Source organism: Callospermophilus lateralis, chromosome 3 (genome assembly GCF_048772815.1).
Source record: "Callospermophilus lateralis isolate mCalLat2 chromosome 3, mCalLat2.hap1, whole genome shotgun sequence".
Classification (NCBI taxonomy): Eukaryota; Metazoa; Chordata; class Mammalia; order Rodentia; family Sciuridae; genus Callospermophilus; species Callospermophilus lateralis.
The window spans coordinates 178,862,249-178,879,227 of NC_135307.1; the positions used below are offsets into that span (position 1 = coordinate 178,862,249).

Below are 16,979 nucleotides of genomic sequence, written 5' to 3' on the forward strand. Positions count from 1 at the left end.
GCTTCATGTACCCCACTGTGGCATTCAACACTCTGTTTAAAAAAAATTAATTGCTAGTGAAAAATTCTATCTGAAAGGATCTCTTTGATCATCTTAAAATTGTCAGAGTCCGTCTCAGATGGCACTTCTCTCATGAAGCCTTCTTGATTCCTCACCTACCCTCTTTGAGTTATTGAAAAGTAACAATTTGGAGAGTGTGTTCATTGAAGAAGCTCCATTATCCCTAATGTCAAATGATAGAGCCTTATGTTGTATGTAGGCCAGCATTAACCCCCATTTTATAGATAAGAAGATAGCATAGAGACATATAGCTGGGATATGAGCCCAGGGCTCACTGATGTCAAAACTTGACTGTACCCAGTGTCTCAAGTCTACTTAATGCATAAAGATGGTCATCTGATTCTGACCAAACCTATCATGTTTTTGTTTAGTAGAATTAATTACATTAATTAGCATTTACCTCATTCTTTTTTGGTTATGCCTTTTTCACTAGATTGTTTTGAGTAAGAAATTTGACCTGGTTTTTCTGTCATGCATCGGCATTTAGCATAGGGCCTGTTAGACTGTTAAAACATAGTTTACAAGGGCTGTGGCTGTGGCTTAGTGGTAGAGTGCTTGCCTGGCACATGTGAGGCACTGGCTTTGCTCCTCAGCATCACATAAAAAATAAAGTTATTGTGGCCATCTACAACTAAAAAAAAAAGTTTAGGAGTTAAATCGTGGTCTCGATACCATTTTCTTGTTTTTGTAAAGTATCTAAACAGCATTAATAGGGTTTTCTGTGACAGTAGCAGTGTGTTTGTGCTTTCCAACAAGGTAGCCACTTGCCACATGTGGCTATTGAGCATTTGAAATGTGTGAATAAGAAACTAAAGTTTTAAATAAATACAATTGAAGATTTATTTCCCAAGCTAGCTACAAGTTGAGTGTTCAGTAGCCATGTGTGATTAGTGGCTACCATATTGGACACTGCAGAGCTATTCTTTATTGAGATGCTTTCTTCTCTAATACCCATGCTTCTTTCATGATTTGAAAATGCCCTCACACTAAAATGGAAAAGGATTCTGTGCCCTTACATTTAAATTAACTAGCCCCATAGGTTCTAGCCCACCTTGAATCTTTAACAGTGGATATCTATATCTATGGTGAAGTCATCTTCCCTGAGGTGTTTGTTCACAGACTGTCTGAGTTGCCATAAAAAAATTTATGAGATTTACAAAAATTACTTTTTCTCCCTTAAATACTACTTCTATTCCTAATGTGTTCCTTTTTTTTTTTTTTTTTTCTCCATTTTTTTAAGGATTTTTTTTTTTTTTAATACTGGGGACTGAATCTAGAGGTATTTTTCTCACTGGGCTACATCCTCAGCCCCTTTTATTTTTTATTTTGTGACAGGGTCTTACTAAGTTGTTGAGGCTGGCCTTGATCCTTTTTCCTCAGCCTCCCAAGTCACTAAGATTATAGACATGTGCCTCAGTTCCCAGCAGGAATTATTCTTAATTCATCCCCTTAGGCTCTGTTCCAAGTAGAACTAATCACCTTCTTTTTTTTTTTTGAGCACGGGGATTGAACTCAAGGGTCACACAACCATTGAGCCACATCCCGAGCCCTTTTTTGGATTTTATTTAGAGATGGGGTCTCACTGAGTTGCTTAATACCTCACCGTTGTTGAGGCTGGCTTTGAACTCCTGATCCTCCTGCCTCAGCCTCCTGAGCTGCTGGGATTATAGTGCCACCATGCCCATATACTTCTCCTCTTCTTTATGGAATAGTTTGATGTACAGTCTTTTTGGATGAATAATTTTTTTTTTGAGAGAAAGAGAGAATTTTAATATTTATTTTTTAGTTTTTCGGCAGACACAACATCTTTGTTTGTATGTGGTGCTGAGGATCAAACCCAGGCTGCATGCATGCCAGGCGAGTGCACTACCTCTTGAGCCACATCCCCAGCCCAAGGATGAATAATTCTTAATAATTTTTTTTTATCCTGCCTGAATATAGTAAATAGGCCTTTTTCCCCAATTACTTAAGACTTTCTTTAGACATCAAAACCAGCCAAATAAGCAAAAAGTTTTGATTAGTCATTTGTTTAAACTTTGTTTAGAAACTAGTTTTACCAGTTTTGGATGAGCATAACTTTTTGGTGAAAAGTTCTAATTTGTCATATTAGAAATATATATCTGAAGTTGAGTTATCAACCAGGGTTGGGGTAGAGGGGTGTGTGTGTTGTATGTATTATTGACTACATGTGTTTTAGTGCTCTAGAGTTCATTCTGTAGCCCCTTTACACATAGGGTGCTCATGTTGACTATTCAGGATGGTGAATGTGGATGTCTACAGCTTTATCCTAAGTAAATCGCCATTGTTAAGTTTGTAGGTGATGAAGAGTAATTGGCATTGTAGATAGCAAAAACCTTGGCTCTTGAACCTCTTGGATATCATGTTTGTAATACTGAAAAATAAGTTAGACCTTGAGTGTTCAAATGATATTTTACAATATAGACTCTAGCATTTTTTAAACATAAAGTATAAGGACTTTGTAAATTAGTCAAATTTGCTTTGCTGAAGATCCGTTTTACATCATATCTCCCAACTTTAATAGCATTGTGAACTCGGTAGTTTCTTTACTGCAACTTCCCCGAACAAGGTTTGCTTTTTTAAAAAAAATAGAGCCTTTTGTCCTAGTCATACCTTTGTAACAAGAGTGGGTATTGTAACTGTTGACATTTTGGTCCTGCTTTTTGAATAATAACTAGAATAGTTAAAGATAGTTGCAGGTTACCAATATTCTTATCAGTTGACCATCTAAACTGGGTTATTACCAGAAAGTTAATACAGTTCAAGCTATCCATATTTAATTTTATGAGCATATTAAGGCATTAGTTTAAACTACAGTGTGCTTTAAAAATCTTGTTTTTAACTTGGGTTAATTTCCTGTAGTTACGTTTTAAAATGTCAGATTTTATGCCTGCTGTGTCAGAACTTATACATGCTGTGTGCATTTCAAAAGAAACAGAGAAATGGTTTCTGAGAGCAGTAGAGCAAGGTGTGTAAAAGTTGACAGAGCTTTCCTGAGGCACTTTAGCATTGGAGAATAAACTTAGTGTTTTAAATTATCTAATTATGTTCATATATTTATTTCTTTTAAAAGAAAACTGGGACCACAAATGGTAGTGATGTAACTTTACAGTTGAGAAGTTATGTGCATAGAAGCTAGGAAATTCAGTAATGTTCCCCCAAGCAACTATAACTCAGACATATTGCATGAGGTTTTTATGGTTTAATATATGATACCAGATAGAGTAATAGAAAATACTACGCTTTGTATATATAGCAGAGAAGAGCTATGGATTTTGTGGGAGCCATAATTTTGCATACCCAGATTTCAGATGTGTGTAAATTTTCAATAACGATATAGCATTTTTGCATATCTGTTTGAGATAAACAGCCATTGATATATCTAGAGATTTATGTGAATTTGTGATAACAGACTATGGTTATTGGACTACCAAAGATAAATTCTCAGTTGAGCATAAATTACAAGCATGTATTTTCAAATTAAAACTTAACTTAATCTTTCATTTTAGATTATTTAATAAATTTAAATAATCTATTATTATTTAATAAATAATATTAGATTATTTAAAAAATATTTCTACTTTAAAAATATTTATCTTTGTAGTATAATAATTGAAAGCCTTGGTTTTAACATTAATATTGACTGTTTATTCTTTGGGAATTTCCTTTGAGTTGTCTTCATTTTTATTGTCAGTTCATTATCTTTGTTAAAATTATACAGAAATGAAGCTGAACTCCCATTCCCTCCTAAATTATACCTCCAGGCCCGTTATGTCAGAGACCTCCAGGAGTAGATAATGTTTATCTTCCTCCACTCCCCCTCCTAGTACTGGGAGTTGAACTCAGGGGCGCTTTGCCATTGAGCTGTATCCCAGCCCTTTTCTTATTTTTAATTTTGAGACAGGGTCTTGTTAAGTTGCCTAGGCTGGTCTCGAAATCTCAACTAGCTAGGATCATCATGCTGATTGATAATTCTTGTCTTAATGTTCCTTAGAAATAGACTTGTGGCACAAGAATTGTGAATTAAGAATTTCTTTGGTGTAAGTTAAATTATCTTTTCTCTTTTTTTCAGCTAAATCAAATAGAAAACTTACATTTCTATACTTGGCGAACGATGTCATCCAAAACAGTAAAAGGAAAGGACCTGAGTTCACTAGAGAATTTGAATCTGTCCTGGTGGATGCTTTTTCTCATGTTGCCAGGTATGTTGTCTGAGTTTTTTTGGTTTTGTTTTGGTTTTAAATGCATTGACTTTCCCACTTTTTCATTCTCTTTTGTGATAGTTTTTGTAAATTACAGCTTTGTTCTACATAAGGAATGTTGTGGAGACCACATTGTAGTTTGTGTTTTGCTGGGCCCCTAAGAACTGAGTCCTGTAAACATTATGATGCATTAAGGAGATTCTGCCTGGTACTAGAAGCACATCTTTTCCCCTGATATATTCATCTATTGAATTTATTTCTTGAGTATGGTGTTTTTTATTTTTTTATTTTTATTTTTTGGTTTTGCTGAGTTGTCTAATTAGCTTATAAGGAAAAAACAAAGCTAAGTAGTTTAAGAGTCTTTTAGTAACATATCTTCAATAGCAGAGATTAGTTACTTATGCCTTCTTGTTTACTTCCTTCTGAATGTCTGGATGTCTGTTACTAAAAATAATCATTATCATATCAAAAATAGTAATTATTAGTATGGAAAAAGTAGGTATTTGTTCTGGCCAAATTGTATTGAGTCTGCAACTGTTGTGTTTTGTGGGAGAGAGGACTGGAGCCATAGTACACCTATAGTTAATACAGTATACATTGGATTAAAGATTTTATAAATAATCTTTATTTATTTAAAAACAACAACTTTTGTGGGCAAAAGTTGGATTCCCAAGAGGAGCAAAGGAGAACTGGTTTTTAGTGGACTATTATGTTTATAAATAAATATGTATAAAAACATAGATCTTTGGGAAGGAAGTTGGAAAGAGCAAAAAGAGACTAGTGGGTCAAACAGGAATTGTTCTAGGGTCTAAGGTGTCAGTGAAAGGCCTTACATGGGAAATTAAGTTTGGTATTCCTTAAAGGATTTGAAAATTTAAAGGAATAAAATTAAAAAAAAAATTTAAATGATGTTTAACTTTCTAGGGATGGAAAAAGATTTTTATTTGTTAACTGCATAGCTAGCTCTTTTGATGAACATGAATACTGAAGTAACAGTGTGTTACCAATTTCAATTACTGGATTCTCTAGAGTAGACTATTATAGATAGCTATCTGAAACTGGAAACAGGAATTTCTTCTTTTGATGAGATTTAGTTCAGTTTCTTAGACACTGGCTGTCCTCAAAAACTGTTTGAGTGACCGTGGATGTATTACATAACTTTTTTTTTTTCCTTTGGTACTGGGGATTGAACTCAGGGGTACTTGATCACTGAACCACATCCCCAGCGCTATTTTATTTGGATAAGGGTTTCACTGAGTTTCTTAGCACCTCACTTTTGCTGAGGTTGGCTTTGAACTCACGATCCTCCTGCCTCGGCCTTCTGAGCCACTGGGATTACAGCCATGCGCCCTGTGCCTGGCGTATTACTTAACTTTTGAGCCTAAGTTTCCTAATTAGTTAAAAGGGGTTAGAATATCACTTATCTTGTTAGGGTTATTTTGAAGCTGAAGTAAGATAATTTGTTGAAAAGTACATAGCACAATGCTTCATCTGCATTCTTTTCCTGTTCACTAGAATATACTAAATTGTAAGTTTCCTGAAGGACAGGATCATGTCCTTTTTCTGTTGTTGTTCTTTGCCATATGCCAGGGATCTCCTAAGGGTCTGGCACAAAGCTGTTGGGTTACATAGCTTTAGGGAGTACCATTTATATAACTTGATGAAAATGGTGTCCCAAGATTTGGGCAATTTTGTGATATTTGTTGAATGAGTTAATTAATATTTATTCATTGGGGAAAAAGTTTTGTCTAGGGAATTGACTGAAATAATCTCCTGTAGAGACAGTAAACACTTACTTATAAATAGATCAATAATCTTTAGCTGCCTTCAAACTTATAATATTATGATAAGTAGGAAGGAATGGGAGAAGAGGAGTGGGTAATACCAGGATTAAAAATTCCTTTTCTACTTGAGAACAACCTAAAAACTATCTATGCAGGAGGCACTGTGAAAACATCTTTCAGATTCATCCTGGTCTTTCTCTGTAAAAGCCCTAATTCCTTTCTTTTGCATTTTTCTAGTTCTTTCAAGGTCCTGCTTGGGTCTCTATTTAGGATGCCTGTGTTTTTAGGGTCCTTTTCCCCACTGCATTATTACAACAGAAGTCCAGCCACTACTTCAATCCTGATGCATCTTCTCAACTGACAGTAGCCTAAAATATGTTCTTTGTATGCATTTTCTGTGACCAGGGTAGATTTGACTTAATAGCAGTTTAATTAACCAGATTATATACTTATTATCTACACAAGTGTCTTGTTTTCTTCTCAGTTTGGAATTGTACAGACCATTTTTTATTCAACACGCATTTGAGTGTCTTCTGTGTGTCAAATACTGATCCAGACACCAGGGGAGCAGCAGGACTAAGGCAGACAAGGAGGATGGAAGGAACATGACACTTTCAGGGAGTGATAATCTGAACAGAGCCAAATAGGTGGTGCTCTAGAGTGGGACCTCTTTTTGGCAGTGTGATTAAGGAAAGCCACATTTAGAAAGGAAATGACATTTGAAGCAATCATGCAAAGTAGGAACAGCTATTAAAAAGAACCTAAGATAGAAATCAAGAGAAACAGAACGAAAGCACTGTGCTTTGAACACAGTGAGTAAAGGGAGAATTGAAACCCAAATGACATCAGAGAGGTGGACAGGTAATAGTTATATAAGCCTTGGGAGAGGATTGTATTCTATAGGATGTCAATTAAGATTTTAAGAGGGGAAATGATATATTCGAACCTACATTTTAAGAAAGATCTTTCACAATAGCTAAGCTATGGAACCAACCTAGGTGTCCTACAGCAGATAAATGAAGAAAATGTGATATATATACACAATGGAATATTACTCAACCATAAAAAGAATGACTTTATGACATTTGGAGAGTATTATGCTAAGTGAAATAAACCAAGGTCTAGTGTTCTCTCTAATAGGTGGTTGTTAACATACAGCAAGTGGGGGTGAAGAAGTTCAGTAGATTAGACAAAGGAGAATGAAGTGGGGGGCAGGTATAAGAAAGACAGTGGAATGATTCTTATATAACTTTCCTGTGCACATATATGAATATACCTCAGTGAATCTCTACATTGTGTACAACCACAGACTGGGATCCTAATTAGAATAAGAGGTATTCCATGTTTGTATAAATAAGTCAAATTATACTCTACTGTTATATATAATTAGAAAGAACAAAAATTAAAATTTTTTAAAAAGAAATTAAGTTAAATCATTTTTCAAAAAAAACTCTTCTTTAAAAATGGTGTGGTGTGGAGAATGGCTCACAGAGACCAAGGAGGCAGAGACCTGAGTTAGAAGGCTATTGCTGTAGTACAGGCTATGGTGACATTAACTTGGATTAAAGCAGTGAGAAGATAGCTTCTATTGAGTGATTGATTACTTTGTGGGTGGACTTTTTAAAATTTATTTTGATTTTTTTGGTTGTAGAGGGACATAATACCTTTATTTATTTATGTTTATGTGGTGTTGAGGATCGAACCCTGTACGTCATACATGCAAGGCAAGCGCTCCACCATTGAGCTACAACCTCAGCCCTGCAGGGGTAAAACTAATAGGATGTGTAAGAGTTGAGTGGGAGCTAGTCGCTAGGGAAAAGAGAAATCCCAGATGATCTCTAGGTTTTTGATATAAGTGGATAGGTGAAGGCACTTTTTTTTTTTTAATATTTATTTTTTAGGTGTAGTTGGACACAACACAATGCCTTTATTTTTTATGTGGTGCTGAGGATCGAACCCGGGTCCCGCCCGAGCTAGGCGAGTGCTCTACTGCTAAGCCACAATCCTAGCCATGGTGAAGGTACTTTTTACTGAGCTGAAGACTGGGGAAAATATTTGATAGAGGGAAAGAAATTGGTTTGGCCATGTTAACTTTGAGATGGCTGATAGAGAGTCCAAGGGGTGAGGCTGGGGAGGCAGATGGGCAAAATAGGCTGAAACTCAGTAGAGACATGAATTTGGAAGTTATCCCCATACATACACATGGTATTTATTTATTGTACTTGTTTATGGGTCTCTTAAGACCACACCCAGGTTTGATGACTCCCTGGAAGTACTCACAGCTGTGATTTATTACAGCTAAAGGAGAAAAAGCAAAATCAGCAAAGGGAAAAGGTACATGTAAAGACTACAAGACTGCAGGATTGAACTTCCAAGGGTCCTCTCCCAGTGGAGTCACACAGGCTTAATTAATTTCTCCAGCATTAAATTGGGATAGCATGTGTGTAGTGCAGTCTAACTGGGAAGCTCATTGGAGATTCAGCACCCAGACCTTTCACTGGGCTCAGTCATAGAGCACCCTCTGCCATCATTCCAGGCTCCTAGAAAGAAAGCAGTTGTTTCTTTGGAACCATATTGTTTTTATGATTAGTTTAGACACATTAAACAACACTGATCAGTTAGGAAATACTGGGAACACTCCTGAAATCCCAAGGCCCAACTCGTCAGCAGGCCTCTCTGAGGGTAGCGGGTTTTAGCATTCTGTGACCTCTTTCTGAACAATTGTGAAGGAGCGTTCTGCTCCGTCTTTCCTGGGGTGCTGTCAGAAATGCTGAGCATGCTGAGTTAGAATTCGTGCCCCTCATAGGCCCACCACAGGCCTGCTGAGCCTGGGAAAAACAGGCACACAATTTTATCCAGGAACTACAGGAAGAAAAGCCCCTAAAGGCCTCAGGTGTCCAGCTGACAATTCCAAGCTGTAATTTTGTTGAGGGGCGGGGGAGGGCAGGTATATACACATTGTTTACTTTTTTTTTAAACATTTTTTTAGTTGTAGATGGCCACAATAACTTTATTTATTTTTTTGTGTGGTGCTGAGGATCAAACTCAGTGCCTCACATGTGTGAGGCAGGTGCTCAACCACTGAGCTACAAACCCAGCCCACATTGTTTACTTTTTGTTGTTATTGTTATTGTTTTGGTACCAGGGATTGAACCCAGGAGCACTTAACCACTGAGGCACATCCCCATCCCTTTTTTTATTGTATATTATTTAGAAGTGGGGTCTTGCTGAGTTGCTTAGGGCCTTGCTAAATTCCTGAGGCTGGCTTTGAACTCATGATCCTTGTGCCTCAGCCTCCTGAGCCGCTGGGATTACAGGTGTGTGTCACCATGCCCAGCCACATTGTTTACTTTTATGGTCAATTTTGCCTTCTGTATAGAAAAAAGTGAGCATTGATTGATTTTATAATTAATTAGAATTAAAATTTACGTGAAGTGTTCAACATAAAAAAATTGATGAGACATATGAGCAGGTGCAGTAGCACACACCTATAATCCCAGTGTCTTGGGAGGCTGAGGCAGTAAGATTGTGAATTCAAAGCCAGTCCCAGCAACGATGAGGCACTAAGCAACTCAGTGAGCCTCTGTCTCTAAATAAAATACAAGATAGGGCTGGGGATGTGGCTCAGTGGTTGAGTGCCCCTGAGTTCAATCCCCAGTACCAAAAATAAAAATAAAAAAGAGAGAGAGAGAGACATACGAAGTATATAGGTTATTATTCGTCATCTTTCAATTCATTCATAGATTCATGGCAAAGGTTTTTTAGTCTTTTTTTTACTTAAAGAGTTCTCAATTTAGAATGAAGTTGGTGCAACCTACAAAGATAATGCCCCTTGGGGCTGGGATTGTGGCTCAGTGATAGAGCGCTTGCCTAGCACATGTGAGGCACTGAGTTCAATTCTTAGCACCACATTAATTAAATAAATAAATGAATAAATAAAGGTATTGAGTGCGTTTACAACTAAAAAAAAATTTAAAAAAAGATAATGTCCCTTATTTTGTAAAGTTATTTTGTTGCTTTAGTTGTGTCTGATTCCAGATGCAAAAGTGACTTCAGTTCACTGTAGTTACTTATTGCGAAACTTCATCAGTGAAATTTTTTTTTTTTTTGCTGTTTTACCTATAACTTTGAAACTTATCTAATAAAATCTTGCTTTGCTCTACTGCTCAAGGAAATAGCCTATTCTGGCTAGTTAAATTCACTAAGTTTGGACCTCCTTTTTAACGTTAGCCTTTAATAATGAAAGCCCTTGAAAATATTTTGTGGTGGGGTGCAGTAAGTGCATGCCTATAATCCCAGCAGCTCTGGGGGTTGAGGCAGGAGGATCTTAAGTTCAAAGCCAGCCTCAGCAACTTTACAAGGCCTTAAGTAACATAGCGAGACCCTGTCTCAAAATTTAAACAGACAAAAAAACAGGATTGAGGATGAGGCTCAGTGGTTAAGCATCCCTGTATTCAATCCCTGGTACCAAAAAAATAAAAAGAAGAAGAAGGAAAATGAAAATTGGTTTCCATTGTTAAGTAATATGGCAGAAACTGTACTCAAAACCTGTCTTAAGTCCTAACTATTCCCAGGAACGGTGGATGGTGGGGCAAGGAGGTATTATGCCCCCTTAACTCAGTTCTCAAGTATTTGTTCTCATGATTAGTATCTCTCTGAAGTGTACAGAGAATTTACAGAGAACAGATATTTATTTATATATATCGTAGCACCGAACCAAAACTTAAGTAGCACCGAACCAAAACTTAAGTGGTTGGTACTTTTACCATTAAAAAAAAAATATATATATATATATATATATATATATATAAACTTGTACATATGATGACATCAGGGACTTCACATCCCCCCCCAACTTTAAAAAATTTTTTTAGTTGTAGATTTGCCTTTATTTTACTTTTATGTGGTGCTGAGGATCAAACCCAGTGCCTTCCACATGTGAGGCAAGCGTTCTACCACTGAGCTACAACCCCAGCCCAGGACTTCACATTTCTGCTAGGCCACATGCTTAATATGGTATTTGAGCCCTCTCTAATTCCACTCTTGTCTTCCAGATTCTTCTGCTGTTTCCAACCTGCCTTATATACTTCAGCTAACTGAATTTCTCAACCTCTGCTTTCTTTTTCCTTATTCCATTTTGGGAGTTCCATGCAAAGGAGAGGCAATATCAAAGCTCCGTGCATGAGAAGGAACAAGTTCTGGGTAGAAAATATGTTTAGCTGAGGGCCGCTAGAATGTGAAGCCCCAGATAGGGCATGGAAAGATGAGGCAAAGGATCTGGGGTGCTGCTGGATCAGGCCCTGGAGGTCAAGATCTAAGGCTTTATTTCAAGCATAATACGTAGTAAACTTTCATTGATTGAGCTAGTGAGTGCTTATTTGATTTCTGATGCAAATTGACCATGTTGTAGAAAGATGATTGTTGGAAGTGAAGTATGGTTACATAAGTTTCTTTCAAAAAAAGATTACAATTCAACAAATAATTGTTGTGCTTATTTTAGGCATCTAGTGGTGATGGTGGAGATCAACACCTGCCTTTGTGGAAATTACTTTCAAACGGAAAGAGTAAACAAATTATAGCATATGAGAAGGAAAGTTGTACTGAGAAAAATTAAGAGGGGCAGGGGCGTCATTGTGGAGGTTAGGGAGGGACTCACTGGAAGGATGGTGTGGGTAGGAGATGAAGCCCCAGAACCAGTGGGCTGCGCTGAAAAGCCCTTGAAAGCTTTATAAGGACTTTCACTTAATAATGAGGGAGAATGGAAAGAAACAAGGTCTGCCTTAATAAACAGCTAGAGTTACATTATTATAACTTGTGAGAAGACTGGAGGAGGACAGGGAGGAAGCAGCAAAACCAGGAATGAGGCCGTGGTAGTAATCCAGTCAGGTGGTGACTGTGGCTGGATAGGTCCATAGCAGAGGAAGGAATGTATCATTTCTAGATACATTTCAAAGGTGACATAAGAAAGTGTTTAATCACAAATATCAGATAAGTAGGTCATATCTTTGAGCTCTATAAATGTAGCAGTTTTTTCTTAACCCTGGTCCCTATCTTGAAAGAAAACATTCAATAAAAAAGGATTAATTTGTATATTTTTTAGTTTACACTTTTAATCCCAGTTCAATGAAATCTGCCCCTAATAATTCATAAGTGACACAGTCTGATCAGGCCAGGCTGAAACCTCACCTCACTTTGAATATTAGCATGAGCTTTACACAAATGCTGCCAGCATTGAACTTGGTATGGTTTCTTCTTGATGTTCCCATTAAGGGTATGGACTTAGGTCCTAAGATGTTGTGGTGTCCCTTCTTGGTTAAAGTTACTCAGTCCAAGATCATTGACATCCACCCAGTCTCGCTAGACAGAACCATTGACAGGAACCAGTGCACATGAGGAAATTCTGTTCCCTTTCAAGAAGTCTTTTCTTACTCTTCTGCTTGTTGACATTTTTATGGTGGGTGCCAGATTTAGAGTGCCAGCTGTGTTCTACATCAAGAGTGTAACATATTTCCTAATTTCTTTCAGATATAACTTACTAAGGACCTCCCTATTCTCAGTGTGTTCTAAGATTATCAGTGAGACACCTGTGTGTGAGCTTGAAACACAGACTTAGCCCAGTGTTAAATAATTAGGAAGTAGTTAAAAGTTGAGGTCAGTCTTGTCATATATATGTACAAATTGAATTTATACATGCAGAGGTTTGGTGTGTTGGTGTGGTGAATTTTTCATTGTAAACATTTGTTTTTGTTAATCTCTTTTTAATTCTTAAAAGTTTTGGCCAATTTTAATTTCTAGTAGAATGTCTCCCACTACATTCCAGTTAATGTTTTCTTTTAAAAAGCAAACTGTCAGAATTGATGTGATCAATTTTTGATAATATTTTGTCTGTAAAAATTGGCCATTGGATTCCTCCCCCCCCCATTTGCCCCATCTTTCAAAGGAGAAAAAAGATTTCTTCTGTGATATGATTGCTCTCTCTTTCCCACCCACCACAGGAAGAATGTAGTTTCTGGTCAAGTTTTGGGTATCCGAGTAATACAATATGTACTTTACTTTTCCTTCTGTTTTTAATTATGTAAATCATTTAGTCAGTTGTTGATTTTTTTTTTTTAAGTAGATCTGTCCTAATTAAAAGCAAAAAATTTTAAGCTTATATATATCTTTTCATCTTTTCTGGGCAGAGAGGCAGATGAAGGCTGTAAAAAACCTTTAGAAAGATTGCTGAACATCTGGCAAGAACGAAGTGTGTATGGCGGCGAGTTCATACAGCAGCTGAAGCTGTCTATGGAGGACTCCAAGAGCCCTCCCCCCAAAGGTAGAAACATCACCACATGTTTACAGCTCTTGGTCTTTGCCTACTTTCGAATCAAATATGAAAAGCTGCAATGGGGGTTGCTGTGAACCACGAGCAATTTTATGATTCTTCAGAGAGAGATGATCATAAATGATGGTGAGAATTTACGTAGTGCTCGCAGTGTGCAAGCCTGGTTCTAGTATTCATGCTGTTGATTCTCTCCCTCCCTAACTTCTGCTATGTGTTCTCCTTGGCTCTCTCCTGTCTTTCAGAGACTTTCCTTGCACAAGCGTAAGGAGCAACAGAATTGTGGTTAACTAGGAAGTACCTTATACTAAGATTTTGTTCTAGCCTCGCTGTTAACTATTACAGGATCTTGGATAAGTCCCTAAGCCCTCTGAGAACTTGGTTCCTATTAAATATAAATGTGGGTTTGGAATGTACTTTAAGATTGTTTGCTTGTTGTCTAAAATGATTTTTTGTTTTTACTGAGCCCAGGATATCCTTAGGAAGTAAGTACGTGTGTGTGTGTGTGTGTGTGTGTGTGTGTGTGTGTGTGTGTGTGTGTGAGAGAGAGAGAGAGAGAGAGAGAGAGAGAGAGAGAGAGAGAGAGAAAAGAGAATAAGAGAATTTTACCAAGTTCTTCAAAAGGGCACATGTTATTTTTTTTTTTTTCTCTATAAACAGTAAGATCAAATGTTATTGGATAATTTGTCTTCTGGTTAAGTTACAGTTTAATTGTAGTTGGCATAACATGTTTCTCAGCTTCAGATCTGATCTGATTTTGCATATGTACTCACTGCCTAGAGGATCAAGTCCAAGGTCTAATAGTATTGAGGACCTTTGTAATCTGAAGTAGCCCACTTTTTTAGATCATTCCCTTGCCATTCTCTCATATATGCCCTATTCTTTGCCTATTCTGAATTACAAGTTTCCCTTCTGGATGCTCTGCTGGCACTCACCTCTTCCTCTGCATCTGCAGTTTACCTCCGCCTGAGATGTCCTTTTGTCCCTTTCACTATGTGAATGTGTTCTCCAAGTGCTTCTCTCACTCTGATGGCTTCCTTGCTTGTCTGGGCACATGTAACCATTCCTTCCTTATTCTCTGCTACCATATACATGCTTTGCTATAGAACCTGCTGGAATTAGCATGCGTGACAGTATCATTCATTCAACAACCCTTAACTATGTACCCTTTATGATCTCTTCCAGGTCTAAAATGATATGCATTTTATAGTAATTTCTAACTTTCCTGTGAAACTAAAGGTTAGAGGCTTTCTAAGATGACATACATGTTTTCAGGCTACAAGTTATTGTTGTTTTACTTGGAGTTGTTAGGAAATAATTCTAGGGTCATTCTGGTGGGAGTTGCTGAAAAGTGAGATGTTTGCTGCTTTGGATTCTGGTAGTGTTGGTATTGTGTCCTTTGGAGGTATTTATTTTGCACAGCTTTGGGGAATTATCCAGCATTATTTTCTATAATCTGCCTTTCAATTCATTTGGTAAACAGTGCTGGTTTTTAAAAGCACTTTTAGGTAAGCAGGAGGGCTGTGGAAAAAGAATGCTTGAAGCCATGTCGAATTTCAGTTCAAGCATTTGGTGGACATGTGCTTTGGGTGAATGGCTAAGCTAAGTGCCATAGGTAGGAACAGGAGAGGAGTGGGAATCAGGGAGCAGCCAGACAAATGGGGGAAGTGGTGGTATGGAAAATCACTCCGTTGGGTTTCTGGTTTTTTTTTTTTTTTTAGTCTAGACAGACATTAACAATAAATAACAAAGGCAGTAACCTTGTGAAAGATAATGCTAATCTAAAGATAATTTCTCTTTTCCTGTTCTTTAAAGAAAAAAAAAAGCAAGTTGCAGAGGTTTCAGTGTGTGTTGGTCTCAGCCAACTCGCTGTGTGTCCTCTGGACCTGAGTTATCAGAAGGTTTTACAACAACTCTTTCAAAATATTGATAAGTTCTCCAGAAGTTTTCATTTCAAAATTTGAATAGTCCTTTTATATTCTGGCTTTTATTCATGGGTACTTCTTTGTCTTGAGACAACAGTATAGTTTTTGAAATAATAAATTTCCTGTGGAACTTTTGAGTTCTTACTGCAAAGGAGCATGCATGAGCTTGGGAATTCTGTTTTAAAGCTGTAGATCTCTTGAATTTATATAATTATCTCAACAGGTGCAAAGCCCAGGTGTTATAAAGTTGCCTCTGTTCTTGGGAATACTCAAGTTGTTGTTTGATTAGGTAGAACTTTATTATGTACTTGAATCACATAGTGTCATGCAAATGTGGAAGAATTTAAAAAGGGAAGGTAGACAAAAAGAATGAGCATTTATCAGGTAGCTGAAATGTACTAGTTTATCTTCTGCCTGCCTTGTTATTTTCATCTTTAAAACTACTTCATGAATTTGGTATTATTTTCATATTTCAGGTGAGGATACTAAAGCTCAAAAATACATGGCAATTTTGTATTGAAGGGGATATAGGTGAGAAGTGGCAGCTTTAAACCCAGATCTGTATGATCTTAAGGTTGACCTTCTTCACAATGTTTTTTTTTTTCCCCCTGAAAGCCCAAGGATCTAGTACACTTGAGTTGTGACATGAGTTCATGAGGAGGTTACCCAACTTGCCTGGACATTAGTGCAGTTTAGGTATTCAGACTTACAGAGTTATGAATCTCAGTTCTCACTGCTAAAGCCTTGTGACCTTGAGCTTAGCATTTGACCTCTGAGCCTCATAGGATTGTGGTAAGGATGAGTTAATACAGGTAAGATATTATCAGTGGAGCAATGAAAATGACTTTTATTTGTCCCTCTCATTCTAATAGTTAATATTCTGAGCACCCGTATATGAGCCAGTAGCTCAAGTAGAAGGAGACTTAACGGTATTTTCAGTCTCTTGGATTTTGTGCATGGCTCAAGGGCATACTCATTAAGAGCAGAGCTCTGGGCTTGCCTGGGTTCCCGACCAGACTTGGCGGCTCTGTTCAGTGAGATGAGGGGCGAGTGCTTTTTAAAACCATACCTCCAAGGTTAACCCTTTATTTGTTTCAGTTTCTTTCCCACGAGTAATATCTAGTGTGCTTTTAAAAATTTTTCCTTTATTTTTCAAGGAGGAGACAGAATGAAGCAGCTGTTGCCAACAGTATTTCCTGTTTCTTTTTAAAAAGTAATGTAAAGCTTGGTGCTGTGTTGTGTATGGGTAGTTCCCACTGCGTGGGAGGTTGAGGAGAGAGGGATGCTGAAATCAACAAGAGTTGGAGACCATCCTGGGCAACATAGTGAAATTTGGTCTCAAACAAAAACAAATAAAAGTAATGTAAAACTGAAGGGGGGTGTGTGTGTGTGTGTGTGTGTGTGTGTGTGTGTGTGTTTAAGAGAGAGAGAGAGAGAGAGAGAATTTTTTTTAATATTTATTTATTCATTGTAATTTTCAGCAGACACAACATCTTTGTTTGTACGTGGTGCTGAGGATCAAACCCGGGCCGCACGCATGCCAGGCGAGCGTGCGACCGCTTGAGCCACATCCCCAGCCCTGTGTGTGTGTTTTAATTGCAGAAAATTTCAGGTGTATCCTTCAGAAAATCCAGCTTTGCAGGTAGGAAGCTGTATTTATAAGGTGGTT

The 16,979-nt window shown here is 37.4% G+C and overlaps 1 protein-coding gene across 2 annotated transcripts in view; it reads left to right on the forward strand.

The window, feature by feature from the left end:
• The window catches only part of Rprd1b (regulation of nuclear pre-mRNA domain containing 1B), a 49,655-nt gene that overhangs the window by 2,149 nt on the left and 30,527 nt on the right, over positions 1-16,979 (forward strand). For both annotated transcript variants that reach the window (XM_076851836.1, XM_076851837.1), the window contains exons 2-3: positions 4,151-4,280; positions 13,246-13,379. In XM_076851836.1, coding sequence (XP_076707951.1) covers positions 4,151-4,280; positions 13,246-13,379 — 264 coding nt within the window. The remainder of the gene's footprint in view (positions 1-4,150; positions 4,281-13,245; positions 13,380-16,979) is intronic.